Raw genomic sequence first — 27,405 nt, 5'->3', positions numbered from 1 at the left:
AGGACTCTGCGGGGTCTGATACTGTGGCTGGGAGGACTCTGCAGGGTCTGATACTGTGGCTGGGAGGACTCTGCGGGGTTTGATACTGTAGCTGGGAGGACTCTGCGGGGTCTGATACGGTAGCTGGGAGGACTCTGCGGGGTCTGATACTGTAGCTGGGAGGACTCTGCGGGGTCTGATACGGTAGCTGGGAGGACTCTGCGGGGTCTGATACTGTAGCTGGGAGGACTCTGCGGGGTCTGATACTGTAGCTGGGAGGACTCTGCGGGGTCTGATACTGTAGCTGGGAGGACTCTGCGGGGTCTGATACTGTAGCTGGGAGGACTCTGCGGGGTCTGATACTGTAGCTGGGAGGACTCTGCGGGGTCTGATACTGTAGCTGGGAGGACTCTGCGGGGTCTGATACTGTAGCTGGGAGGACTCTGTAGGGTCTGATACTGTAGCTGGGAGGACTCTGCAGTCTGATACTGTAGCTGGGAGGACTCTGCGGGGTCTGAGACTGTGGCTGGGAGGACTCTGCAGTCTGATACTGTAGCTGGGAGGACTCTGCGGGGTCTGATACGGTAGCTGGGAGGACTCTGCGGGGTCTGATACTTTAGCTGGGAGGACTCTGCGGGGTCTGATACTGTGGCTGGGAGGGCTCTGCGGGGTCTGATACTGTAGCTGGGAGGACTCTGCAGTCTGATACTGTAGCTGGGAGGACTCTGCAGTCTGATACTGTAGCTGGGAGGACTCTGCAGTCTGATACTGTAGCTGGGAGGACTCTGCGGGGTCTGATACGGTAGCTGGGAGGACTCTGCGGGGTCTGATACTGTAGCTGGGAGGACTCTGCAGTCTGATACTGTAGCTGGGAGGACTCTGCGGGGTCTGATACTGTAGCTGGGAGGACTCTGCGGGGTCTGATACTGTGGCTGGGAGGACTCTGCGGGGTCTGATACTGTAGCTGGGAGGACTCTGCGGGGTCTGATACGGTAGCTGGGAGGACTCTGCAGTCTGAGACTGTAGCTGGGAGGACTCTGCGGGGTCTGATACTGTAGCTGGGAGGACTCTGCGGGGTCTGAGACTGTAGCTGGGAGGACTCTGCAGTCTGAGACTGTAGCTGGGAGGACTCTGCGGGGTCTGATACTGTAGCTGGGAGGACTCTGCAGTCTGAGACTGTAGCTGGGAGGACTCTGCGGGGTCTGATACTGTAGCTGGGAGGACTCTGCGGGGTCTGATACTGTAGCTGGGAGGACTCTGCGGGGTCTGATACTGTAGCTGGGAGGACTCTGCGGGGTCTGATACTGTAGCTGGGAGGACTCTGCGGGGTCTGATACGGTAGCTGGGAGGACTCTGCGGGGTCTGAGACTGTAGCTGGGAGGACTCTGCGGGGTCTGATACTGTAGCTGGGAGGACTCTGTAGGGTCTGATACTGTAGCTGGGAGGACTCTGCGGGGTCTGATACTGTAGCTGGGAGGACTCTGCGGGGTCTGATACTGTAGCTGGGAGGACTCTGTAGGGTCTGATACTGTAGCTGGGAGGACTCTGCGGGGTCTGATACTGTAGCTGGGAGGACTCTGCGGGGTCTGATACTGTAGCTGGGAGGACTCTGCGGGGTCTGATACTGTAGCTGGGAGGACTCTGTAGGGTCTGATACTGTAGCTGGGAGGACTCTGCGGGGTCTGAGACTGTAGCTGGGAGGACTCTGCGGGGTCTGATACTGTAGCTGGGAGGACTCTGCGGGGTCTGATACTGTAGCTGGGAGGACTCTGTAGGGTCTGATACGGTAGCTGGGAGGACTCTGCGGGGTCTGATACTGTAGCTGGGAGGACTCTGTAGGGTCTGATACTGTAGCTGGGAGGACTCTGCGGGGTCTGATACTGTAGCTGGGAGGACTCTGCGGGGTCTGATACTGTAGCTGGGAGGACTCTGTAGGGTCTGATACTGTAGCTGGGAGGACTCTGCAGTCTGATACTGTAGCTGGGAGGACTCTGCGGGGTCTGAGACTGTGGCTGGGAGGACTCTGCAGTCTGATACTGTAGCTGGGAGGACTCTGCGGGGTCTGATACGGTAGCTGGGAGGACTCTGCGGGGTCTGATACTGTAGCTGGGAGGACTCTGTAGGGTCTGATACTGTAGCTGGGAGGACTCTGCGGGGTCTGATACTGTAGCTGGGAGGACTCTGCGGGGTCTGATACTGTAGCTGGGAGGACTCTGTAGGGTCTGATACTGTAGCTGGGAGGACTCTGCGGGGTCTGATACTGTAGCTGGGAGGACTCTGTAGGGTCTGATACTGTAGATTGGAGGACTCTGCAGTCTGATACTGTAGCTGGGAGGTTCTGCGGGGTCTGATACTGTAGCTGGGAGGTATCTGTAGGGTCTGATACTGTAGCTGGGAGGACTCTGCAGTCTGATACTGTAGCTGGGAGGACTCTGCAGTCTGATACTGTAGCTGGGAGGACTCTGCGGGGTCTGAGACTGTAGCTGGGAGGACTCTGCGGGGTCTGATACTGTAGCTGGGAGGACTCTGCAGGTCTGATACTGTAGCTGGGAGGACTCTGCGGGGTCTGATACGGTAGCTGGGAGGACTCTGCGGGGTCTGATACGGTAGCTGGGAGGACTCTGCAGGGTCTGATACTGTAGCTGGGAGGACTCTGCGGGGTCTGATACGGTAGCTGGGAGGACTCTGCGGGGTCTGAGACTGTAGCTGGGAGGACTCTGCGGGGTCTGATACTGTAGCTGGGAGGACTCTGTAGGGTCTGATACGGTAGCTGGGAGGACTCTGCAGTCTGATACTGTAGCTGGGAGGACTCTGCGGGGTCTGATACGGTAGCTGGGAGGACTCTGCGGGGTCTGATACTGTAGCTGGGAGGACTCTGCAGGGTCTGATACTGTAGCTGGGAGGACTCTGCGGGGTCTGATACTGTAGCTGGGAGGACTCTGCGGGGTCTGATACTGTAGCTGGGAGGACTCTGTAGGGTCTGATACTGTAGCTGGGAGGACTCTGCGGGGTCTGATACTGTAGCTGGGAGGACTCTGCGGGGTCTGATACTGTAGCTGGGAGGACTCTGTAGGGTCTGATACTGTAGCTGGGAGGACTCTGCAGTCTGATACTGTAGCTGGGAGGACTCTGCGGGGTCTGATACTGTAGCTGGGAGGACTCTGTAGGGTCTGATACTGTAGCTGGGAGGACTCTGCAGTCTGATACTGTAGCTGGGAGGACTCTGCAGTCTGATACTGTAGCTGGGAGGACTCTGCGGGGTCTGATACTGTAGCTGGGAGGACTCTGCGGGGTCTGATACTGTCGCTGGGAGGACTCTGCGGGGTCTGATACTGTAGCTGGGAGGACTCTGCAGGGTCTGATACTGTCGCTGGGAGGACTCTGCGGGGTCTGATACTGTAGCTGGGAGGACTCTGCGGGGTCTGATACTGTAGCTGGGAGGACTCTGCGGGGTCTGATACTGTAGCTGGGAGGACTCTGCGGGGTCTGATACTGTGGCTGGGAGGACTCTGCGGGGTCTGATACTGTGGCTGGGAGGACTCTGCGGGGTCTGATACTGTAGCTGGGAGGACTCTGCGGGGTCTGATACTGTAGCTGGGAGGACTCTGCAGGGTCTGATACTGTAGCTGGGAGGACCCTGCGGGGTCTGATACTGTGGCTGGGAGGACTCTGCGGGGTCTGATACTGTAGCTGGGAGGACCCTGCGGGGTCTGATACTGTGGCTGGGAGGACCCTGCGGGGTCTGATACTGTAGCTGGGAGGACTCTGCGGGGTCTGATACTGTAGCTGGGAGGACTCTGCGGGGTCTGATACTGTAGCTGGGAGGACTCTGCGGGGTCTGATACTGTGGCTGGGAGGACTCTGCGGGGTCTGATACTGTGGCTGGGAGGACCCTGCGGGGTCTGAGACTGTAGTTGGGAGGACCCTGCGGGGTCTGATACTGTAGCTGGGAGGACTCTGCAGTCTGATACTGTAGCTGGGAGGACTCTGCAGGGTCTGATACTGTAGCTGGGAGGACTCTGCGGGGTCTGAGACTGTAGCTGGGAGGACTCTGCAGTCTGATACTGTGGCTGGGAGGACTCTGCGGGGTCTGATACTGTGGCTGGGAGGACTCTGCGGGGTCTGATACTGTGGCTGGGAGGACTCTGCGGGGTCTGATACTGTAGCTGGGAGGACTCTGCGGGGTCTGATACTGTGGCTGGGAGGACTCTGTAGGGTCTGATACTGTGGCTGGGAGGACTCTGCGGGGTCTGATACTGTGGCTGGGAGGACTCTGCGGGGTCTGATACTGTGGCTGGGAGGACTCTGCGGGGTCTGATACTGTGGCTGGGAGGACTCTGTGGGGTCTGATACTGTGGCTGGGAGGACTCTGCGGGGTCTGATACTGTGGCTGGGAGGACTCTGCGGGGTCTGATACTGTAGCTGGGAGGACTCTGCGGGGTCTGATACTGTAGCTGGGAGGACTCTGCGGGGTCTGATACTGTAGCTGGGAGGACTCTGCGGGGTCTGATACTGTAGCTGGGAGGACTCTGTGGGGTCTGATACTGTAGCTGGGAGGACTCTGCGGGGTCTGATACTGTAGCTGGGAGGACTCTGCGGGGTCTGATACTGTAGCTGGGAGGACTCTGCGGGGTCTGATACTGTGGCTGGGAGGACTCTGCGGGGTCTGATACTGTAGCTGGGAGGACTCTGCGGGGTCTGATACTGTGGCTGGGAGGACTCTGCGGGGTCTGATACTGTAGCTGGGAGGACTCTGCGGGGTCTGATACTGTAGCTGGGAGGACTCTGCGGGGTCTGATACTGTAGCTGGGAGGACTCTGCGGGGTCTGATACTGTAGCTGGGAGGACTCTGCGGGGTCTGATACTGTAGCTGGGAGGACTCTGCGGGGTCTGATACTGTAGCTGGGAGGACTCTGCGGGGTCTGATACTGTAGCTGGGAGGACTCTGCGGGGTCTGATACTGTAGCTGGGAGGACTCTGTAGTGTCTGAGACTGTGGCTGGGAGGACTCTGCGGGGTCTGATACTGTGGCTGGGAGGACTCTGCGGGGTCTGATACTGTAGCTGGGAGGACTCTGCGGGGTCTGATACTGTGGCTGGGAGGACTCTGCGGGGTCTGATACTGTGGCTGGGAGGACTCTGCGGGGTCTGATACTGTAGCTGGGAGGACCCTGCGGGGTCTGATACTGTAGCTGGGAGGACTCTGCGGGGTCTGATACTGTGGCTGGGAGGACTCTGCGGGGTCTGATACTGTAGCTGGGAGGACTCTGCGGGGTCTGATACTGTGGCTGGGAGGACTCTGTAGGGTCTGATACTGTGGCTGGGAGGACTCTGCGGGGTCTGATACTGTAGCTGGGAGGACTCTGCGGGGTCTGATACTGTAGCTGGGAGGACTCTGCGGGGTCTGATACTGTGGCTGGGAGGACTCTGCGGGGTCTGATACTGTGGCTGGGAGGACTCTGCGGGGTCTGATACTGTAGCTGGGAGGACCCTGCGGGGTCTGATACTGTGGCTGGGAGGACCCTGCGGGGTCTGATACTGTGGCTGGGAGGACTCTGCGGGGTCTGATACTGTAGCTGGGAGGACTCTGCGGGGTCTGATACTGTAGCTGGGAGGACTCTGCGGGGTCTGATACTGTAGCTGGGAGGACTCTGCGGGGTCTGATACTGTAGCTGGGAGGACTCTGCGGGGTCTGATACTGTAGCTGGGAGGACTCTGCGGGGTCTGAGACTGTAGCTGGGAGGACTCTGCGGGGTCTGATACTGTAGCTGGGAGGACTCTGCGGGGTCTGATACGGTAGCTGGGAGGACTCTGCAGTCTGATACTGTAGCTGGGAGGACTCTGCGGGGTCTGATACTGTAGCTGGGAGGACTCTGCGGGGTCTGATACTGTAGCTGGGAGGACTCTGTAGGGTCTGAGACTGTGGCTGGGAGGACTCTGCGGGGTCTGATACTGTGGCTGGGAGGACTCTGCGGGGTCTGATACTGTGGCTGGGAGGACTCTGCGGGGTCTGATACTGTGGCTGGGAGGACTCTGCGGGGTCTGAGACTGTAGTTGGGAGGACTCTGCGGGGTCTGATACTGTAGCTGGGAGGACTCTGCGGGGTCTGAGACTGTAGTTGGGAGGACTCTGCGGGGTCTGATACTGTAGCTGGGAGGACTCTGCAGGGTCTGATACTGTAGCTGGGAGGACTCTGCAGGGTCTGATACTGTAGCTGGGAGGACTCTGCGGGGTCTGAGACTGTGGCTGGGAGGACTCTGCGGGGTCTGATACTGTAGCTGGGAGGACTCTGCGGGGTCTGATACTGTAGCTGGGAGGACTCTGTAGGGTCTGATACTGTAGCTGGGAGGACTCTGCGGGGTCTGATACTGTAGCTGGGAGGACTCTGCAGTCTGATACTGTAGCTGGGAGGACTCTGCAGGGTCTGATACTGTAGCTGGGAGGACTCTGCGGGGTCTGATACTGTAGCTGGGATGACTCTGCGGGGTCTGATACTGTTACTGGGAGGACTCTGCGGGGTCTGATACTGTAGCTGGGAGGACTCTGTAGGGTCTGATACTGTAGCTGGGAGGACTCTGCAGTCTGATACTGTAGCTGGGAGGACTCTGCAGTCTGATACTGTAGCTGGGAGGACTCTGCAGGGTCTGATACTGTAGCTGGGAGGACTCTGCGGGGTCTGATACTGTAGCTGGGATGACTCTGCGGGGTCTGATACTGTTACTGGGAGGACTCTGCGGGGTCTGATACGGTAGCTGGGAGGACTCTGTAGGGTCTGAGACTGTGGCTGGGAGGACTCTGCGGGGTCTGAGACTGTAGTTGGGAGGACTCTGCAGGGTCTGATACGGTAGCTGGGAGGACTCTGCGGGGTCTGATACTGTAGCTGGGAGGACTCTGCGGGGTCTGAGACTGTAGCTGGGAGGACTCTGCGGGGTCTGATACGGTAGCTGGGAGGACTCTGTAGGGTCTGAGACTGTAGCTGGGAGGACTCTGCGGGGTCTGATACTGTAGCTGGGAGGACTCTGCAGTCTGATACTGTGGCTGGGAGGACTCTGCGGGGTCTGAGACTGTGGCTGGGAGGACTCTGCAGGGTCTGAGACTGTAGTTGGGAGGACTCTGCAGGGTCTGATACGGTAGCTGGGAGGACTCTGCGGGGTCTGATACTGTAGCTGGGAGGACTCTGCGGGGTCTGAGACTGTAGTTGGGAGGACTCTGCGGGGTCTGATACTGTAGTTGGGAGGACTCTGCAGGGTCTGATACTGTAGCTGGGAGGACTCTGCGGGGTCTGATACTGTAGCTGGGAGGACTCTGCGGGGTCTGATACTGTAGCTGGGAGGACTCTGCGGGGTCTGAGACGGTAGCTGGGAGGACTCTGCGGGGTCTGAGACGGTAGCTGGGAGGACTCTGCAGTGTCTGATACAGTAGCTGGGAGGACTCTGCAGTCTGATACTGTAGCTGGGAGGACTCTGCGGGGTCTGATACTGTAGCTGGGAGGACTCTGCGGGGTCTGATACTGTAGCTGGGAGGACTCTACGGGGTCTGATACCGTGGCTGGGAGGACTCTGCGGGGTCTGATACCGTAGCTGGGAGGACTCTGCAGGGTCTGATACGGTAGCTGGGAGGACTCTGTAGGGCCTGATACTGTAGCTGGGAGGACTCTGCGGGGTCTGATACTGTAGCTGGGAGGACTCTGCGGGGTCTGATACTGTAGCTGGGAGGACTCTGCGGGGTCTGATACTGTAGCTGGGAGGACTCTGCGGGGTCTGATACGGTAGCTGGGAGGACTCTGCGGGGTCTGAGACGGTAGCTGGGAGGACTCTGCGGGGTCTGAGACGGTAGCTGGGAGGACTCTGTAGGGTCTGATACGGTAGCTGGGAGGACTCTGCGGGGTCTGATACTGTAGCTGGGAGGACTCTGCGGGGTCTGAGACGGTAGCTGGGAGGACTCTGTAGGGTCTGATATGGTAGATGGCAGATGTGAGTTCCTTCTCCTGATATCATGTGTTTTTTTAAAACAGATGATCATTCCCGGGTGATTTTGAGCCAGGTGGATGGAGCACCCTGTTCGGACTACATTAATGCTTCATACATAGACGTGAGTCCTCCATGTCGCTGTCCCCAGCCCAGTACGACCACCTGGGGCTCTGAGTCACCGGTCTGGGAGCATAAACTGTCACAACCTCCAGGCCGTGTGGCCACAGCACAGAGCGTGGGAGCATCCACACCTTTTGAGTTAGCATCTGTGCTTCATTTTTCAGAAACATAGGTCCTGGCCTGGCCGGTGTGGCTCAGTGGGTAGAGTGTCGGCCTGTAGACCAAAGGGTCCCAGGTTTGATTCCGGTCAAGGGCATGTACCTTGGTTGCAGGCTTCTCTCTGGCCTGGGGCCTGGTCAGGGTTCGTGCAGGAGGCAACCAATTGATGTGTTTCTCTCACATCAACGTTTCTCTCTGTCCTCCCCACTCTTGCACTCTCTCTAAAAATCAATGGAAAAATATCCTTGGGTGAGAATTAACAAAACAAAACAAAAAGAACAAAAGAATCAGAAAGAAACATAGATACCAAGGGTGTTCATTAGGCTTTGTTTATGGGACTGGTTAAATAAATGATGGTAAAGCCACACACAATGGATTATTATGAATCTATTTTAGGTAAGGGAGTCCCTTGAGTCTGGCGCCTTAGACCACTCGGCCATCCTGACACCCCTATGAATCTATTTTAATTGAACCTTAAAAGATCATTTAATATAAGTTATAAAATTGTCATAAGAATACAATATAAGAGAATTTATATGCATAAACCAATTAAATATATATATCTGTGTCTACCCATGTGTGTGTCTTGAAAGGTATTCCCAGAAAATAAAGATTAGAGAGGGACATACAAAGGTCATTTGGAGACATTATAAATCTGGTTTTATGTTTCTAGGGTTACAAGGAGAAAAATAAATTCATAGCAGCTCAAGGTAAGCTTGTTATTGTTACCCTCTCATCACACACACACACTCACACTCACACTCACACTCACACACCACGTCCGGGTGCGATATTGAGACTAAAGCACTGAGTGGCTGCAAACCACTTGGACCCGTAGCTGCAGACCAGCTCTCACTTTGATAGGCGACTGCCTGTGACTGTCACCTGCCCGGGTCCAGGGATTCCGCCCCCTGAGGAGTTCCCAGCTGCAGAGGGGAGCGGGAGTGTGGCCGGATGGAATGGGCAGGCGGGGACCTGCTGGCCCCTCCCAGCCCCACGGGGTCTGGAATTCTGTCGGGTGTGAACTGGACCCACCAGCCCTTTTGCGCCTCAGAGAATCGGGGGGAGCAGCTGTCCAGGGCCCGGGCAGTGCCTGGGGCTGGGGCCCACCCGACCTCTGTCTTGCCTGACTTTGGGATCCTCCTCCACGCGCAGGCCCTAAGCAGGAAACAGTGAATGACTTCTGGAGGATGATCTGGGAGCAGAAGTCTGCGACCATCGTCATGCTGACGAACCTGAAAGAAAGGAAAGAGGTGAGCCCGGCCTCTGATGAGGAATACTTTCTTTTCGCTGCTGTTGGCGGGGGTGGGGGGGTGGGGGGGGTGGTACTACTTCCTCTTCCTGTTTCTCTCCCTTCTCACTGCAGAAGGAAATTAAAAAAGTGCCCCCTGGCTCATAGCATCTTTATTATTTTCCGAGTTTGGGGGGTCCCGCAGGCTGGCCTCCCGAGCCGAGCCGGCGGGGTTAGTCCGTGGCCCGTTCCTCGCTGTCCCAGACGACGATCCTAGATGGGAGGGTTTTCTTTTTTCCGCCAGGGTCCTCCCCGCTGGCAGGGCAGCTCTGACTCCCTGATGGGGGCAGTGGGTTTCAGCATTTTGATTTTTATTATGTCATGTGTGGGCCTCACACTAAAGCAAAAGCGACTTCCTGCTTATTAGCCAGACTGGAGAAACGCATTTGAAGATCAAGATATGTATTTGTTGTTGTTGTTAATCCTCACCCAGGGATATTTTTCCATTGATTTTAGAGAGAGATTGGAAGGGAGAGGGAGAGACAGAGAAACATCGATGTGAGCCAAACTGGCGAGGGGAAGACATAGTGAATGAATGCCGAGTTATTATTCTGACACACGTCATTAGCTGTTTCTAATTCAAAAAGTAATGTGCATTGTAAGAATCAACGCCTCTTTAAAGACTTAAGTGAAATGAGCCCTAGCCAGTGTGGCTCAGTGGCGAGAGCACCGGTCTGCAGACGGAGGAGCCCCGGGTTCAGTCTAGTCAAGGGCACGGAGCTCGCTTGGAGGCTCAGCCCCTGCCCTGCTTGGGTGTGTGTGGGAAGCAGCCAATCGGTGTGTCTCCCTCACATGGCTGTTTCTCTCTCTGTGTCTCTCCCTCTCCCTTCCACTCTCTCTAACTAGCAATGGACAGATATCCTCAGGTGAGGACTAACCAAAAAAATGATAATAACGATGACAATTAATTTAAACAGATTCCTTCCTTACGTGTGGCAAATGCCAGCTCATGCCTCCCGGACACGCCGCCCAGTGCAGGGTCGTGTGCAGTGACCCGGCTGCAAATCGGCCTCCTGCAGCCTATTCCACCGGGAGGGCTGGCACCAAACAGCAGCAAATGGAGCCAGGAGGTGGCATAAAGCATAATGGGGCGTGAAGGGGACGGTGGTGCCCGAGGGCCTGGCCAGGCTGGGCCTGTACATCCCACATACCAGGGTGCAGAAATGCAGGCCAGCGTCATGGCTCCCAGCCTTCTCCGTAGCCAGCGGGTGGGTGGGTTGCAGACCCTGTGGGGAAGCCAGCTGATTAGTTCCTGGCAGAAAGTGGGGGGGGGGGGGGGGGGGTGAAGTGGAACAGCCCTGGGGGCGAGGCCAGGACACCAGCACAGCTCACCTGGGGGATGGTGCTGGTGCTGGAGGGAATTTTACCAACTCCAGCCAGAGAAGCAGCCATAGCAGGCAGCATGCTTGGGAAACCAGGAGCTACCTCCCGCCCCCGCCCCCTCCCCCCAGTGGCCAGGCCGGGCAGGGTGGCTAGAAACGCATCCAGGAGCCCGGCTTGGGGCACAAGGGCCGGCCGAGGGCCGACAGGGGCTTGTCTTGTAGGAAGTGAACTCACTTCCAGATTGGAGGCGGCATTGGGAGCTGGAGGGAGACTTGTTGGAGGTGGGGAAACCTTCTAGCATATTCTAGCCTGAGGGCCGCGGCAAAAGTGGTGGAAGCAGTGGAAAGGAAGCCGCAGATCCAGGTCTGGGGCCTGAGGAGCTGACCTCTGCCCTGCCTTTCCTCCATCACCTCACTCACTGCAGGGGGCTAGGAGCCCAGGCAGCTTGGCTAAGGCCCCGGGGGCCGGGGGGGGGGGGGGTTGGGGTTAGCGGGGAGGGCTGCCCTTTGAGATGGCACTCAGCTGGCACTGGGGGCGGGGGGCCAGGGACAGGCAGGGCTGGCCCAGAGTCACTGCAGCCAGGGGCCCTGTCTCTGATCCACAGGAGATAGCTTCCAGCCACGGTTCCGGTTGGGGTGGTGGTGGGGGGTGTTTTTTAGGAGTGGGGACCGGGCTGGGCACGGCCACCTTTCTCTGTGTGAGTCCTGGAGTGACTGCAGGAGGCTGGGACTCCCAGGGACACTTAGCTGCCCCCCCACCACCCCCCCTGCTCTGAGCAGATGCTGTGGCAGGAGCCTGGCGTCCCCGGGGACCAGCTTGCTGGGTTGGAGCTAGTTTAGGAGCTTGGGGGGGGCGTCCTGAGAGCAGCCCCCACCGCCTGCAGGTGGTCGTTTCCTCTCTGTGTCACCCTGAGCCTGCCTGGGTGCCCACGTCCCCACTGCACATGAACTCATTTCTCAACCGAGTTCCCTTTTTCTCTCGGCTTCCACTTCTGCGGTGGCCCCGTGTCCACGCCCCGGCCCAGGGCTGCGAAACAGCTGCTGCCACCTTCTGAGCCGCCCGGAGGGAGGGCCGGCGTGGGGGGCTTAGGAGACCCTGGGTGCGGACCTCACAGGAGCCTGGGGACAGGCGCTGTCCAAGGGCCCAGGGACGGCCTCTCCCGGCAAGAAGCTCAGCGGATCCCAGGGGCCCAGGAGGCTGAGCCAGGCCCAATCCAGGGCCTTGGGGGCTGGCTTCTCCCGGCTGCTTCGGGGACACCCTGGGCCGGATGTGGGAGGGACGTTGTCCCGTGGGTGTCATAACACAGACACGGGCTCTGGTAAACACCAGGGGCCTGAGAGGTGATGAATCCTCATGAGGCCCCCGCTGGCCACCCCCGGGCCGTTTCCGGGACTGGCTGTCCCTGCTCAGGAGGCGGTGACTCCAGAGGTGGTGCTGCCGGACCTGCGCCCCCCGTGGGTCCTGCTCAGGCCTGACCGCTGGGGGGTGCCGGCGCCCAGGCTGCCTCCTCCGGGAGCTGTGCGGGCCTTTGTGGCTGGGAGGGGGGGGGGGAGGGGGGAGGGCCTGGGCCTCTAGCCACGTGGCCAGGCCCTGGGTGGCCATCAGCCCTGTCCTCAGGGAACGGGCATGAAGTGACCAGCCCCTCCCCTCCGCTGCAGGCCGCATTCCTCAGCCAGCGGAGCTGGGCAGGGCCCCGTGCTGCACGTGGGAACAGTTTGGGGGCACAGTCCCAGGGGTTGGGTGCGGGCCCGAGGCCTGGGGGCCCCTGTGGCAGGTCTGGGCCCTGCAGGGCGCAGGCTCAGCAAGAGGGTTCAGTAGACGGTGGCCTGGTGAATGGATGAATGCGTCCAGGCATGGGCGTCAGCAAAGCCCAGTTACAGGCTCAGGGCTGCTCTGAGCAGCTGTCTGGCTTCAGTTTCCCCGTCTATAAGCAGACACTTTCCGTGTTCTTTTTAAAAATTTTACTTATTGATTTGAGAGAGAGAGAGAGAGAGAGAGGAAAGCAGAGAAAGAGAGAGAGAGATCATTTGTTGTTCCACTTGTTTATTCATTGATTGCCGGTGTGCGCCCTGACCCGGATCAAACTCACAACCTTGGTTTGTCAGGACTGTGCTCCAACCCACTGAGCCGCCCAGCCAGGGCCTGCCCTGCTCCTTCCCGCTGCAGGAAGCTGCCAGTCTGTTCTCCTAGGTCCCGGGGGCAGGGCTGGCGGGGAGGAGAGACGCATGCCCAGGAAAGTGGTGACATGGAAGGTGCTGGCCGGGCAGCCACACCTGGGAGCAGGTCAGAGGCCAGAGTGGGCGTGGCCACCGCCAGCGCAGGGGTTTGAGGTGTTTAGACTCTGGGAGCCGGTGAAGGTGCCCACAGGCCTGTGGCTCTCAATCCCTGCAGGAGAAGTGCTTTCAGTACTGGCCGGACCAGGGCTGCTGGACCTACGGACACATCCGCGTGTGCGTGGAGGACTGCGTGGTGCTGGTGGACTACACCGTCCGCAAGTTCTGCATCCAGTCGGTAAGCGGGAGGGCAGGCGGCTCTCCCCGGGGGTGTCCAGAGCACATGGGGCCTGCGATTCATAACAGACAGAGCTTCACCCACCCCCCCTGCCCCCGCCCCCCCCCGCTCTGCCCCCACCCCCAGCTCTGCTCTGCCACACCCCCAACTCTGCCCCCAGCTCTGCTCTGCCCCCACCCCCCTCCAGCAGCTCTGCCCCCACCCCCAGCTCTGCCCCACCCCCTCCAGCAGCTCTGCCCCCACCCCCAGCTCTGCCCCCACCCCCAGCTCTGCCCCACCCCCTCCAGCAGCTCTGCCCCCACCCCCAGCTCTGCTCTGCCCCCACCCCCCTCCAGCAGCTCTGCCCCCACCCCCAGCTCTGCCCCACCCCCTCCAGCAGCTCTGCTCCCCCCCAGCTCTGCCTCCCATCCACTAGCATTGCAGAGGCTCCTGCTGAGTGGGTCTGAGGCTGGAGGACTTGCCCAGTGGGGACAGGACAGGGACAGATGGGGGTCAGTGGGCTGAGCATGGGAGTGGACCAAGGACCAGGACCACCCAGTGCTGGGCGCTCCTGGCACCCAGGGCCATTCTGGTGGGAGGAAGTGGGTCTGGCGGAGGGGTGGGTGGGCCCCGGGTGGGTGGCCCCCTTAGTCACGGTGCCCTTTCACTCACTGGGATCCCGCAGCGGGAGTTTAACGGTTTCAAAATGAAGCTGAAACTTCCTCATTCGTTTTCACCCTTACTCCCTGCTAGTTGTGCCCTGACAGGTTCTAAGGCGTCTCAGCAAAGACTCCTGCACGTGTGCAGGGCAGAGGAAATAGCTAGAGATGTAGACACAGCTGTGATAGCGGGAATGGAAGGTGGGCAGGTGGTGCACACACTTAGGTCACAACATAGGAGTCTGAGCTTCTAGAAGCCACAGCACAGAAAGGGAAGGTGGGCTTTGTCATTCTTGCTGCCCCCTATGCCCCCCTCCCAGACACACACACAGATACACATACACACACTCACATACACACACCTGACACGCACACACAGATACACATCCCCCCAGACACACACTCGCTACATAGACACAGATACACACACGCACATACAGATAAACGTGCACACACATTCATGTGCACATGCACGTGCACACACACACAGATACACATCCCCCCAGACACACACTTGCTACACAGACACAGATACACACACGCACATACAGATAAACGTGCACACACATTCATGTGCACATGCACGTGCGCACACACACACAGATACACTGTGGTCCGGGCAAGCGCCTAGGCCCTGGGTCACAGCATCCATGGGGGAGCCTGAGCAGCACAGGAGCCTCCTCCCAGGCCCACAGCATCACTGTTTCCTCCCCCTGAGGCCCTGGGGAGCAGAGGGCTGTGCTGGGGGCACTTACCCAGGCCCCAGGCAGAGGCAGCCCCCTGCTGGCCTCGGGGCCCTGAGTCCTGGACCAACTCCAGGGATGGGGGTGGCTGTCCCACGCACGTCCCCCTGTCCCCACAGCAGCTCTCCGATGGCTGCAGGGCCCCGCGGCTCCTGTGCCAACTGCACTTCACCAGCTGGCCCGACTTTGGAGTGCCCTTCACCCCCATTGGGATGCTCAAGTTCCTGAAGAAGGTGAAGACGCTCAACCCCGCACACGCTGGGCCCATCGTGGTACACTGCAGGTGCGTCAGGACCCAGAGCAGCTCTTGGGGGGACTCAGCCAGCGAGCACCGGTATCAGGGGGGCACAGGGGCAGGCGGGCGATGTGAATACCAGCGCAGGCACAGGGCAGCAGCCCAGGGCCCCCACCCCGTGCATTCCGTGGTAGCACAGCCCTGTCCCCCATGGCACGTGAGGGGGACCCCAGTATCTACCACCGACAAGCTGGAGAGGCCAGGCCTGATAGTGGGAGTGGGGATGGAGCCTGCAACCCAGACCTGTGCCCTGACCAGGAATCGAACCGTGACCTCCTGGTTCATAGGTCGACGCTCAACCCCTGAGCCTTGCCGGCCGGGCCCAGTGTGACAGTTTTTTAAAAGCCAGTTACACCAGTTGTGACGAGAAGGCAACACTTGGTAACAGGAAAATTTATCTGAACAACCTCGGGCAAGGCTGTCCCAGCAGCTCTCTCTGATAAGCCGTGGACAGTGTCTAGATAAATTTTACTAGGATTACGGCGCCCTCTGGCGGCCTCGCCGTAGACTTGCTCTTCTGTAACCCAGAGGAGGTTGGGTGAAGTGATGAGGTGCCAGCCTCCCAAGGCAGGCGGGCGTGTCCCTCTGTCCTGGTGGGCAGGCGTGTTCTGAGGCCCTGTCATTTGCTTCGGGGGGATCGTGGCTCACGGTGCGGCCTCTTCCTTTGTCCCCGCAGCGCGGGCGTGGGCCGGACGGGCACCTTCATCGTCATCGATGCCATGATGGACATGATGTACGCGGAGCAGAAGGTGGACGTCTTCGAGTTCGTGGCGAGAATCCGCAATCAGCGCCCTCAGATGGTGCAGACGGACGTGAGTCCCGCCTGCCCTGGCCCTGCCCTCCCCTCCCCAGCCCTCCCCACCACCCCACACCCCACCCCAGGTCCTGGTCTGAGCTTTACAAAGCCACCCAGCCGCCTCTGCGGCCCTGGCTTGTAATGTATGCGGGACACTCTCCCTGCCCCCCCAGTGGGGGACAGTGCCTGGGGGCACCGTGCTCAGTAACGTGATCTTTACTCAAGGCCCTGAGTGGTCACTGTCAACAGCCATTCACCTCACTTTTGTCCCAACCTCCTCCTGTGGCCGGAGCGGCCGAGCCCCTCGCTCGGGCGGAGGCTGCGGGGGACTCCAGGCCGCCCGTTGGTCCGCAGGTGCAGTACACGTTCATCTACCAGGCCCTGCTGGAGTACTACCTCTACGGCGACACGGAGCTGGACGTGGCCTCCCTGGAGAAGCACCTGCAGACGCTGCAGGGCACCGCCACGCACTTCGACAAGATCGGGCTGGAGGAGGAGTTCAGGGTGAGCGCCCCGGCTCCAAGGAGGGGGCGGCGTCCAGGAAGCTGCCTCCCCGATGACCCCAGAGAAGGCGAGGGGTAGGGAGGGAGGGCTGGCCCTCCGTGACTCGCGGGAGGACTACTGTGGGGCTCTCAGAGCGGGGCAGCGGCCGGGGGGGGGGGGGGCAGGGAGAGTGTCCCGCCTACATTCACAGCCCGAGGCCCGGGGGGTCTGGAGATGGAGGCGGCCCTGGTGCCCTGGGGCAGGAAGCGGAGGGTGGGCCAGGAGCGTCAGCGTGTAACCGCGTGTCTGGGTCCTTTGCGGCTGCAGAAATTGACGAACGTCCGGATCATGAAGGAGAACATGCGGACAGGCAACCTGCCAGCGAACATGAAGAAGGCCCGAGTCATCCAGATCATCCCATGTACGCAGGCGGGGCCCCCCGGGCGGGGTGGGGCGGGCGGTCCCTGAGGCTTCAGGCCCTGAGGGTTCACGACCACCCACCTCTGTTACCCAGGGTCCAGGGCGAGGCCCCCTCTGGGCCTAGAGCTCCCCACCCCCACCAGGAAGAGAACGCCCACGGACAGGCCTGTGTGCCCGGGACAGACGTGGGCGCAGAGCTGGGGGGGGTGGGGGGGGAGGAGGACTTCCCAGCAGCGGAGGGGCATGACTCAGGCCTCCAGGCTCTGCATTCCATGAGTCTTCCCCCAGCCTGGGCGAGGCCTGGCACCCCGTTACCCAGAGCAGGAGTGCTGGCCCCCAGGCCAGGCCGCAGACCTGAGGAGCTCAGCGGAGACCTTCCAGGGAAAGGGCCAGATGCTGGTCTGCCCAGTCGTGGGTGAGGGCGGGCCGAGGAATGGACCTCAGAGATCAGAGGGACCTAGAGGCCGGGCTGCCTTGAGCAGAGGGCGTGTCCGTCCTTCAGACACCTCCCCGGGGACCCGGCCCCGACACCAGCAGGTGCGGACAGACTTGCTAGAGGCCACCCTGCGCAGGAAGGGCCTGGCGACTGTCCGGGCTCAGACTGCCCGGCCTCGGACTCCCGTCCTTGTGGCCGGGACGTCCCCGCCGGCTTCTCCAGGCTGCCCACCTGCCCACCTGCCCACCTGCCTTTCGCCCCTGAAACGCAGTGTCTGTCATGCTCATGGTTTGATATGAATTCTCTCCGTTCATGACGCGTGAAACCCATCGCTGGGTTGTTAACCTGACGACACCCGCTCCCGGGGCCCCGTCCACCCACCTGTTCTACAGTCAACCCTCCGAGGGGTCGGCTTGCGGCCACTTTGTTAGTGAGTTTTCCGTGGGGAGCGGGCGGGCGGGCGGGACGGCGTCTCCCTCACCACGGACGTGCCGCCCTGCAGATGACTTCAACCGCGTGATCCTGTCCATGAAAAGGGGCCAGGAGTACACGGACTACATCAACGCGTCCTTCATCGACGTAAGTGCCGCCCCGCTGCGCTGCGGGGGGAGACCCCTCCCCAGACCCAAGGGGAACCCGCCGCCGTCACCATCAGAGAGGCTGCGCCTGCCTCCCCAAACCCACACCCTCCAGGGGAATTCCTCGTGAGAAAGAGTGAATAACGAGCCGGGGGAGCGGAGCTCGGCCCCCTGCCCCACGGCCCAGCGTTTTCTCGTTCGGCTGTAAATGAGGAGCCGTTTCTCTTTCCCGCCCGTGGCACCACCGGCTGTCCGGGTGCCTCCGGACTCGCTCCTGCGGTTTCTCAGACTCATTCGTGCAGGACAGCGCGGTGGGCGGGCAGCGCGCGCCCAGCCTGGCCGGGATGTCTGCTTGCAGAAGGAAAAACTGTGCCGAAGGCCCCTCGGGCCGGTGGAGGAACTGGGATGTGAGCCACTTCCTCTAACGCTACGCCCGGTTCTTTGCACAACCGCGATGCTAACTTCACCGTAGCACCTGGCAGCGTGTCGGGTCAAAGCCCCCAGGTGCCTCCCAGGGGGCCGCAGCGCGTGGCAGGGCTCGGTCGCCTTTCCGCCGCCTCATCCTCCTTTCCCGCCAGCAGGTGCCAGGGCTCCAGGGCTCCCCATCCTTCCCAGCTCTTACTGCCTTCTGTCCTTTCCATTAAAGCCGTGGGTGGCGGGGCGCGGTCGCCATTCAGAGGTCCATTCTGCAGAGGGAGCGGGCGTCCTGCCCTGGGGCTGGCCGGGGGCCTGGGCCTGGGAGCCTGGGTGTGCTCCCCCTCCTCTGGCCCCTGCTGTGCGGACTCCCGGCTGGTCCTGCGGTGGAGCCCAGGGAGGAAGCCCGCCTGCCACTGTCCCCTCTGCTCCCATCGCCAGGGCTACCGACAGAAGGACTACTTCATCGCCACGCAGGGGCCCCTGGCGCACACGGTGGAGGACTTCTGGAGGATGGTGTGGGAGTGGCGGTGCCACACCATCGTGATGCTGACGGAGGTGCAGGAGCGAGAGCAGGTCAGGCGCTGCCCCGCCCCCCTCCCCCCCCCACACCCCGGGCCCCAGGCGGCTTGCACACAGGGGTCCTGCCCACCCCATGTGGCAGGTGCTTCACTGCAAATGTCCCACCTGCTCCCAGCGGGGGAGGTCCAGCCATAGCTACTGAGAGAGGTTGGCGCTGCTAAAGGTCTCATTTCACCCTTCCTCCCTCCCTCCCTCCCTTCCTCCTTTCCTCCCTTCCTCCCTTCCTCCCTTCCTCCCTTCCTTTTGTCCTTCCTTCCTTTGGGGGGTGGGTAACTATAATCACCCATCAGCTTTCGTTCTTAGATTTTATTTAACCTGCCTTGAAGTTGCACCATTTGGCGTTTGCCACAAATACAAATTTGATCACAACTTATTGGAGAAAAAGACACGTATTCACTTTTGCAAGTCATAGCGCTGTGGGTGCTGACTCCTATGCCACTTGGCATTGTCCTGCTCAAGTTGAACGAGTTGTATTTTCGTTTTCCCAGAGACCCATCCATGGCCTTCTTGGATTAGTGTTTATTTAATAACATAATAAGGACTCCTGAACCCACCACCCAGCTGAAAACCCAAACTTTTGCCAATAACGTGCATCTACCCAGGCGTCCCCCCAAGGTGTAGCCACTACCCCGAATTTGTGTTTCGATGTCTTTGCTGTTTAAAAACCGGCTTTATTGAGACACAATTCACATACCGTACAATTCATCTTGTGAAAGGCTTCCGCTCAGTGGGCTTTAGTCTATGCACAGACCTGTGCAACCTCTCCACTAATTCAGATCATTTTCATCACCCCAGAGGGCAACCCCGAGCCCACGAACCATCACCCCCACCCCGCCCTCTCCGTAGCCCCTGCCACCGCAGATCTGCTCCCTGCCTCTCTGGCTTGGCCCGCCCTGGACGTCTCACACCTTTCGTGCTTGAGTCCCCTCCCGTCGCATCATGCTTTCGAGGTTCAGCCTGCGGTGGCCGGAGAAGCTCTCCGCCCCTTTGACTGGCAGGTGCTGTTGATTGTGCGGGTGGACCGCCTGCTTTGTCCGTTCCTCCGTCGATGGACGCTTGAGCTGTTTCCGCTCTTGGGCTCTTAGGAGTCATGTTATGAGCATTCACGTCCAGGTTTTTACCTGGGCGCCCGTGTTCATTTCTCTCGGGCAGATTCCCGGGGGGAACAGCCGGGCCGTGTCCCAACTCTGTATTGCACCTCCCTCTGAGGAGGAGGGAGAGCGTCCGCCCTTTTGGGGAGCATCCGCCTCATTTTACTTCCCTCCAGCCGTGTGCAAGGGTTCCCGGTGCTCCCCATCCTTGCCAACACTTATTATTGTCTGTCTTTTCATTAAAGCCATCCAGTGGAAGCGTCTTTGCTCTAAAAACACTTTCCTGTCATACGTGTGTGTGCGTCTAAAGACAAGGCCGGTCAGCTCTCCTGGCTTCTTGCTGTCTGTCAAGGGTATCCTTTCAGCACGTGTTCATCAGGGACTTGCTGTTTCGGCTCTGAATTCTGCTTTGATATTTTTCTGTGCTGGCGGCTGAAGCTGTGCTTCATTCATCCTCCTTTCATTGTGTTCTTCTTCACCAGCCAGCCATCCGCATGTCGCGTGCCCCTTCCCCTGCTGTGAGCGCTGGGGGTGGCGCATTTTGGTGGGTTTGTTTATGTGAAGGCAGCCACATGGGCCGTGAGGGTTAACTGCTCACCGCCCACTCCCGCTGATGGGGCTGCGTTCCTAGCAGCCCTTCTTGGCTGTGAGCAGGAATCCAGCTCCACGGAAAACCCGTTTTTCAAGCGTCATGTATCGAATAATCTCTCCTTCCCGGCAGGCCCCTTCTGTCCTGTGTCCGAGGTCCACGTCTGCTCTGTTCCCTTGCCCAGCGGGCATTGGTGGGCATTCAAGTTCAGATTCATGCCATTTTCTTGTCCAGACAAAACATGTTCAACGGAAACACTTTTCTCTTTTTGTTGTGATCTTGTTTCCAGGCATATCCTCTGCCTCCTCAAACAAATTATTATAAAAATTCAAAAGAATATTTTAAACCATTTGAGAGCAATCCTGCATCATGTAGTTAAAACGCCTGGCAGCACACCATTCATTAGGAGACTTAAATCCTATTTTCTCCCCCAAGGACAAATGCTACCAGTATTGGCCGACAGAGGGCTCCGTGACTCACGGCGACATAACCATCGAAATAAAGAGCGATGCCCTTTCCGAAGCCATCAGTGTCCGTGACTTCCTGGTCACCTGCAATCAGGTACTGCGCCCTGGCCCTGTGCACAGTGGCCCAGCACCACCAGCCCTTGGGGTCCGCCTGTCTTGGCTCCTCCCACCCTTTCCGGAGCCCCACGTGGAGGCACATGGAGGTCAGAGCCCCATGTGGAGGTCAGAGCCCCATGTGGAGGTCAGAGCCCCATGTGGAGGTCAGAGCCTCGTGTGGAGGTCAGAGCCTCATGTGGAGGTCAGAGCCCCGTGTGGAGGTCAGAGCCCCATGTGGAGGTCAGAGCCCCGTGTGGAAGTCAGAGCCCCGTGTGGAGGTCAGAGCCCCGTGTGGAGGTCAGAGCCTCATGTGGAGGTCAGAGCCCCATGCGTGTGGAGGTCAGAGCCTCGTGTGGAGGTCAGAGCCCCGCGTGATGAACGGGGCCAGGTTGTCCAGGGCAGCTCTATAACATTCAGACTTCCAAGGTCACCTGCCTCCTTGCTGAGGGACAAGGGGGACGGGGCGCCCACCCCCACTCAGGAGAAAGGATGGTGACTGGGACAGGAGGAATAAAGGGGACGGGTGACCCCCAGAGGCCTCGCGAGGCTCCGTGCAGGTGCCTTTTCAGAGCCCCTGACCGTCCTGGTCCCACAGGGTCCTGGGCTCTGGTCCTGGCCAAGGGCGAGTTCTGGGGGCGGCTGTAGTGAGCGGCTCGTCTGTGGGACCTGGTTCTGAGCACACAGCGGCCAGGACCGCAGAGAGGCTCCCGGGGAGACTGGCTCCCTCCACTCAGGCACGACCCAGAAACTAGACCACAAAATGCTCACCCCAGCCCTGACGGTCACTCCGGCCCTGGCTTCTGGAGAGAGAGATGGCCTGGCCTCTCAGGCACAGCTGCCAGGGGGCTCCGGCGACACCCCATGCACGTCCTGCTTCCCACGGCCAGCCTGCCCTCGGGTGACCACAGTGGACACAGCCCCACCGAACCCTCAGGGCGGCCAGTGGTGCCTGAGTCCCCGAGGCAGGTGGCCTGGGGCCTCCCCCGGGGCAGCGAAGGGCGCTGGCCACCACCACTGAGATGCCCTCCCCACAGCCCCAGGCCCGCCAGGAGGAGCAGACGCGCGCGGTCCGCCAGTTCCACTTCCACGGCTGGCCGGAGGTGGGCATCCCGGCCGAGGGCAAGGGCATGATCGACCTCATCGCGGCCGTGCAGAAGCAGCAGCAGCAGACGGGCAACCACCCCATCACCGTGCACTGCAGGTGAGCGCCCCCTGCTGGCCGCGCCCCGCCCCGCCCCGCCCCGCCCCGCCCCGCCCCGCCGCGGCTCCCAGCGCGGAATGTCTCCAGGCTGCATCCTCACCTTCTCTCGCGCGTGCGCACACATCACTTTACATAAATGCCACCTCATCAGACGTGCAGTGCGGGATGCATTTGGTGGGAGGGGTTAGGAACCGATTCAAACACATTTCTCGTGCCTCCTAAGCCATCAAAAAAACCCCCAAGCTCAGCTCAGAGAGAGCCGCTCCTGAACTTCAAGGCGCTCTGCGTCCGGTGCTGGCCCGCCTCCACACCCTGTCCTCTGGGTGCTGGAAGGGGAGCCCGTGCCAGATGCCAGCACCACCGAGGGCTCTGCACCTGGGCCGCTCCTGGCCTGGCCGCAGGGGGCGCACACGCCCCTGTCTGGGGGTCCCAGGTGCCCTTAGAGGTCAAACTAGAAATGTGTCCCTGCGTGTGTTGCCTCCGAAGCCCGGACTGAGTTTAGAACAAATCGGGCACCAGAGATACGCAGGTGACGCGACAGGGCAGGCCCAGACAGGTCCCTGCGGGGGGTAGGGGCCGGGTCAGCCCACCTCACCCCTCCTCGGGCCTGAACAGGGAGGGCTCTCATTTCTAACGAGTTCCCGGGAGGGCGCTGCTGCTGTTCCTGGCCCCGCTCTGAGAGCCACAGTCTCCCCCAGGAAGACGGGCAGTGGTGACCGCAGCTGAAACACGGGACAGTCCTGACCCGCCCAGGAGGTGTCCGTCTGTCGTCGCTGGGAAATGTCGGTCCGCCTGCCTTCATGAGGCGGGCGCTGTGCCAGCTCCCAGCTGCTCCTCCTGGTGGAAAGCCGAGCCACATCTCAGTGGCCATTAGAAGGCCACCCTGCCCTGGCCGGTTCAGATGGACCGCCGGCCTGCGGACTGAAGGGTCCCAGGTTCGAGTCCCATCAAGAGCACAGGCCCAGGTTGTGGGCTCGGTCCCCAGTGGGGGGCGTGCAGGAGGCAGCCCATCCATGATTCTCTCTCATCACTGATGTTTCTGTCTCCGTCTCTCCCTTCCTCTCTGACATCAATAAAAATATACACTGAGTGGCCAGATTATTATAATCGGCCAGATTATGATGCCCACCCCATCGGTACTTCATTGACACTTCCCCAAATACTGAATATTGAAAACTTCCTAAGCAAATACTCTCAGGATTTTATTATTATTATTATTATTATTATTTGCATAACTAATTCACTTCATTGTACTGATGGGGCGGTCATCATAATCTGGCCACTCAGTGTATTTTTTTTTATTTTTTTAAAAAATATATTTTATTGATTTTTTTTACTGAGAGGAAGGGAGACAGATAGAGAGTTAGAAACATCGATGAGAGAGAAACATCGATCAGCTGCCTCCTGCACATCTCCTACTGGGGATGTGCCTGCAACCCAGGTACATGCCCTTGACCGGAATCGAACCTGGGACCTTTCAGTCCGCAAGCCGACGCTCTATCCACTGAGCCAAACCGGTTTCGGCTTTTTTTTTTTTTTTTTTAAAAAAAGGCCACATTCACATTCTCCCCACCGGCTGCAGCAGCGATGCGTGGGGTGGGCGCTGTCCCATTCCTCCCCTTCCCCCCCCCCCCCCAAGTGGCGGGGCCCTGCCTGAACCCTCTCTCCCCGCAGCGCGGGCGCGGGGCGCACCGGTACGTTCATCGCCCTCAGCAACATCCTGGAGCGCGTGAAGGCGGAGGGGCTGCTGGACGTGTTCCAGGCGGTGAAGAGCCTCCGCCTGCAGAGGCCGCACATGGTGCAGACGCAGGTGAGGAGCGGCCGGGGGCTCGCGGGGCGGCCGGGACTCGCTGGCCTGTTCCAGGCGGGGAAGCGGGTTCCTGGGGAGCTGACCTGCAACGGGAGCCGGTGGGCATGCGGGTCTGCAGGGTTTCCATGCCTGGGCTCCCTGTGTCTTCCTGAATGCTTCTCCTGGTTATTCCAGCATTTTAAAAAATATCGTGTTAATGTCTTCTTGGTTTTCTCTTTCAGGAACAGTATGAATTCTGCTACAAAGTGGTACAAGATTTTATTGATATATTTTCTGATTATGCTAATTTCAAATGAAAACTCCTGCCTTAAGATATTTTTTAATTTAATGGTCAGTATATTTTGTAAAAAAAGAAATCATGTTAATTTATTTCATAGTTGACATTAATTCCCCTTTCTAATGTCTTTGTATATATCTTGTGATGCTTTCAAGGCCGCCGGCTATGAAGTTACTATGTCGTGAAGGCCCCCTTTTAAAAACTGGAATAATGTATTCAGGTCAGATACTGTCCCATAAAGTATATATTTCGCTAATACCAGTAAATGTTTTAATTTCTCATTAGATTCATATCATTTAATTTCTCACACTCAGCACCTCTAAATGTTATAAATCGTAATGTGCCAAGTGTACAAGATGCTAAGCACAGCGTTCACGAGAGAACAGTCGGGGACTCAGAAATCAGGTGGGAATTCGCTTTCTGAAGGCGGATTTGTCGGCCTGAGCCGCAGCATTTTTTTGAGGACACACTGTTCCTGAAGCTACGCGATAAAGAGTGTGTTTTGTAAAGTCCTCGGTCCCACCCACGTGGTTTCCCTTTTACAATTTCAAGATCCAAGAAGGCCGCGCAGCCTGAATCCAGGTCTGCAGTTAGTGACTGTACAGTGAGCGGAACACAAGCCGTGCCCAGGGCCGTGCCCGTGCCACCGGGGCCCTATGACAGGAGAAGACCCAGGTGGTCCGGTTCGCCCCTGGCTTTGGATGCAGCCAAAGCATCCTTCCGAGCTGCACCCCCACAGCGCCCCCTGCTGTCCGTCCCTCTGCGTGTTTGACGCAGATGAATGCCTTTCTCGCTCTGGTCCCATTGGCCGCAGCTGCCAGCGTGGGCGGCGGGCCTCCCAGGGGCCCCACCTCGAAGCACTTCCCTCTCCCCCAAAAGTTCAGGTCAAGCCCCAAGCCCCGCACCCACGGGAGCCAGGAGCGCGCGCTTGGTAGAAAGAGCAGCACGACCACAGGTAACGATGCTTTAAACTTTCTGAGAAGCGTTTTGGTACTTAAAAACCCCTTGTAAAAAACTCAAGACAGTTTGTAAGAAAAGAAACCCTAAAATCTAGATTTATACCGTTTTTTAAAAGTCCCGCTCCGCAGTGTTTAATTGGAGAAGAGAAAGGCTAGCTTATTTTTGGATGGAAATACTACGGAGACCTTGGACATGGATGATCATGACCCCTGCCGGACAGGACCGGCTCATGGGGTAAAATAGAAGGGGGGGGGGGAGGTATGAAGGTAGGCAGGTTTGATTTGGTAGCAGTGGTCTTTCAATGGCCGTTCGTGCCTAGCAGATGAGCACAACCTCAAACACCTGGTCTCACTGACGGAAAGCAGCTCACCTGTGCATTGTCGGTACGTCCGTTGCTTTTTAAAAGACATATCCACGCCTTGTTTGACGTTTCCTCTGCGAGCGGATGGCACTGTTTCTCCTGTGTTCATTGCCTGAGCCAAGCCCACAGCTGTGTCCGGGGCAGTGCGCAGGCTGTACCCAGGCGGGGCCGGGCTCTAAGCACAGACTCACAGGTCACCCGGTTCCTGCCTCTCCCCGGAGCCCGCCCAAGGGCCAGCACAGGTGCCCCGCTGGGAAGACAGAAGCACAACGCTGGGAGGGCTGCCGTCCGCCAGCAGGCCGCAGCCCGGGGCTGTGCACACGGCGCTGATGCCACCTGCCGTCCTCGCCCTCTGGGCACCCGGACCCCGCACTTGGGCCCCGGAGGGAGTTGCAGGGAGCGCTGCCAGGCAGGCTGGTTGGCTCCGTTGGTTCTCATTGTTAAATCCCGAGCCCAGAGCCTGCCTTTGACCGAAGGGGAAGAGGCAGGGGCTTCGCTCACCACCGATCCTAGAACTAGAGCCGGCTGCCTGTGATGCCGGCTGCCCCTGATGCTGGCTGCCCCTGATGCCAGCTGCCCCTGATGCCGGCTGCCCCTGATGCCGGCTGCTCGTGATGCCGGCTGCCCGTGATGCCGGCTGCCCCTGATGCCGGCTGCCTCTGATGCCGGCTGCCTGTGATGCTGGCTGCCTGTGATGCTGGCTGCTTGTCACTTATTTGAGGGGCCCAGGTGGAAGGGCACAGATTTGGGTCCAAATCGAGGAGCCTTCCTCAGCATCCTCCATGCCCTCCAATGGGCTCCCTGGCACCTCCTGGAGGAGACGGAGACCCCCCCGGGGCGCCCTCAGGAAAGTGCCCCAGGGGTGTGCCCTCTGGCCCCTTGCGCCCTCCGGGTGTGCACCGCAGGTGTCCGGGTGCCCCTTTGGTCCTTCCAGTCCCAGAAACAAAGCAGAAGCCACTGTCCCTTGGGCACAGACCCTCCCCAGGTGGGGGCAGCCTGTGCTTGCCCTCCCTGGGGGCCTGTAATGCAGCCAGCTGGCCCCGGGCAGGAGTCTGGGGGAGCCCTCGGGACTCACCGCCTGCCTGCAGCCACGTGGGAGCTCTTCGCCCTCGGTCACAGAAGGCCCCTGTGCACAGGGGCGCCGCCCGGCCTGGTTCCCCTGGCGTTTCCCTATGTTGCACGCAGTTGAATTCAATGCCAAATCCGATCGGGAGGCTCCGGTTCTGACCTGTGTGCTTGGTCACCGTGTGACGCACTCACTCTCCGTGCGCTCATGAGGAATGCAGGCCGGGCTCTAAAGGGTGTTTTTTATGTGTTTTTAAAAACTTTCACAATGAGCCTGGCATCCGTTTCAGCGCCCGGAGACATGCCCCGAGTTGTTGTTTTTAATGTCTGGTTACTGATACTTGTGTGTAACTCCGTTGTGTTTCATTCATGTGCGACCTTTCTATGTATGTTCTCCGGTTTCACCCATCTTGCCTCCTTTTCTTACGTTTATCATTTGCTCTTGTTCTGATTTTGATGCCACTGAATGTTGCTGACGTCTTGGTACCTGCAGATTGCAAGGTGGGAAACATTCCGACGCAAGGATAAACCTTTGCTTTGACTTCCAGCCTGCGTCTCGTTCTTTCTAGACCACTGATGTTGGGGCTTCTGTGACTTAGCTAGGAGTAACCTCTCCGGCATGGGGGGGGGGGCACGGTGGGTGTGGGGGGGTGGGGGCACGGTGGGCATGGGCGTTCAGCTGGTCCTCAGGCCTGAGGTGCAGGCAGGAAACACGTCATAACTCGCCATCAGGGAGCCAGCACTTTTGCTGG

At 59.3% G+C, this 27,405-nt stretch overlaps 1 protein-coding gene across 2 annotated transcripts in view; it reads left to right on the top strand.

Annotated features, from left to right (window-relative positions):
• Positions 1–27,200, top strand: part of PTPRE (protein tyrosine phosphatase receptor type E) — a 65,771-nt gene extending 38,571 nt beyond the window's left edge. For both annotated transcript variants that reach the window (XM_081104747.1, XM_081104748.1), the window contains 14 exons: positions 7,992–8,068; positions 8,900–8,936; positions 9,382–9,479; positions 13,232–13,351; positions 14,852–15,015; positions 15,704–15,839; positions 16,178–16,327; positions 16,634–16,727; positions 17,665–17,741; positions 18,596–18,730; positions 20,852–20,977; positions 22,014–22,180; positions 23,855–23,990; positions 24,212–27,200. In XM_081104747.1, coding sequence (XP_080960873.1) covers positions 7,992–8,068; positions 8,900–8,936; positions 9,382–9,479; positions 13,232–13,351; positions 14,852–15,015; positions 15,704–15,839; positions 16,178–16,327; positions 16,634–16,727; positions 17,665–17,741; positions 18,596–18,730; positions 20,852–20,977; positions 22,014–22,180; positions 23,855–23,990; positions 24,212–24,286 — 1,592 coding nt within the window. In that variant the 3' untranslated portion in view covers positions 24,287–27,200. The remainder of the gene's footprint in view (positions 1–7,991; positions 8,069–8,899; positions 8,937–9,381; positions 9,480–13,231; positions 13,352–14,851; positions 15,016–15,703; positions 15,840–16,177; positions 16,328–16,633; positions 16,728–17,664; positions 17,742–18,595; positions 18,731–20,851; positions 20,978–22,013; positions 22,181–23,854; positions 23,991–24,211) is intronic.
• The last annotated feature ends 205 nt before the right edge of the window (positions 27,201–27,405 follow it).

The sequence above is a fragment of the Myotis nattereri genome (assembly GCF_964212035.1).
Source record: "Myotis nattereri genome assembly, chromosome: 13".
Lineage (NCBI taxonomy): Eukaryota > Metazoa > Chordata > Mammalia > Chiroptera > Vespertilionidae > Myotis > Myotis nattereri.
Note: the sequence above shows the minus strand (reverse complement) of the source record. Positions and strands in the feature narration are given on the sequence as shown.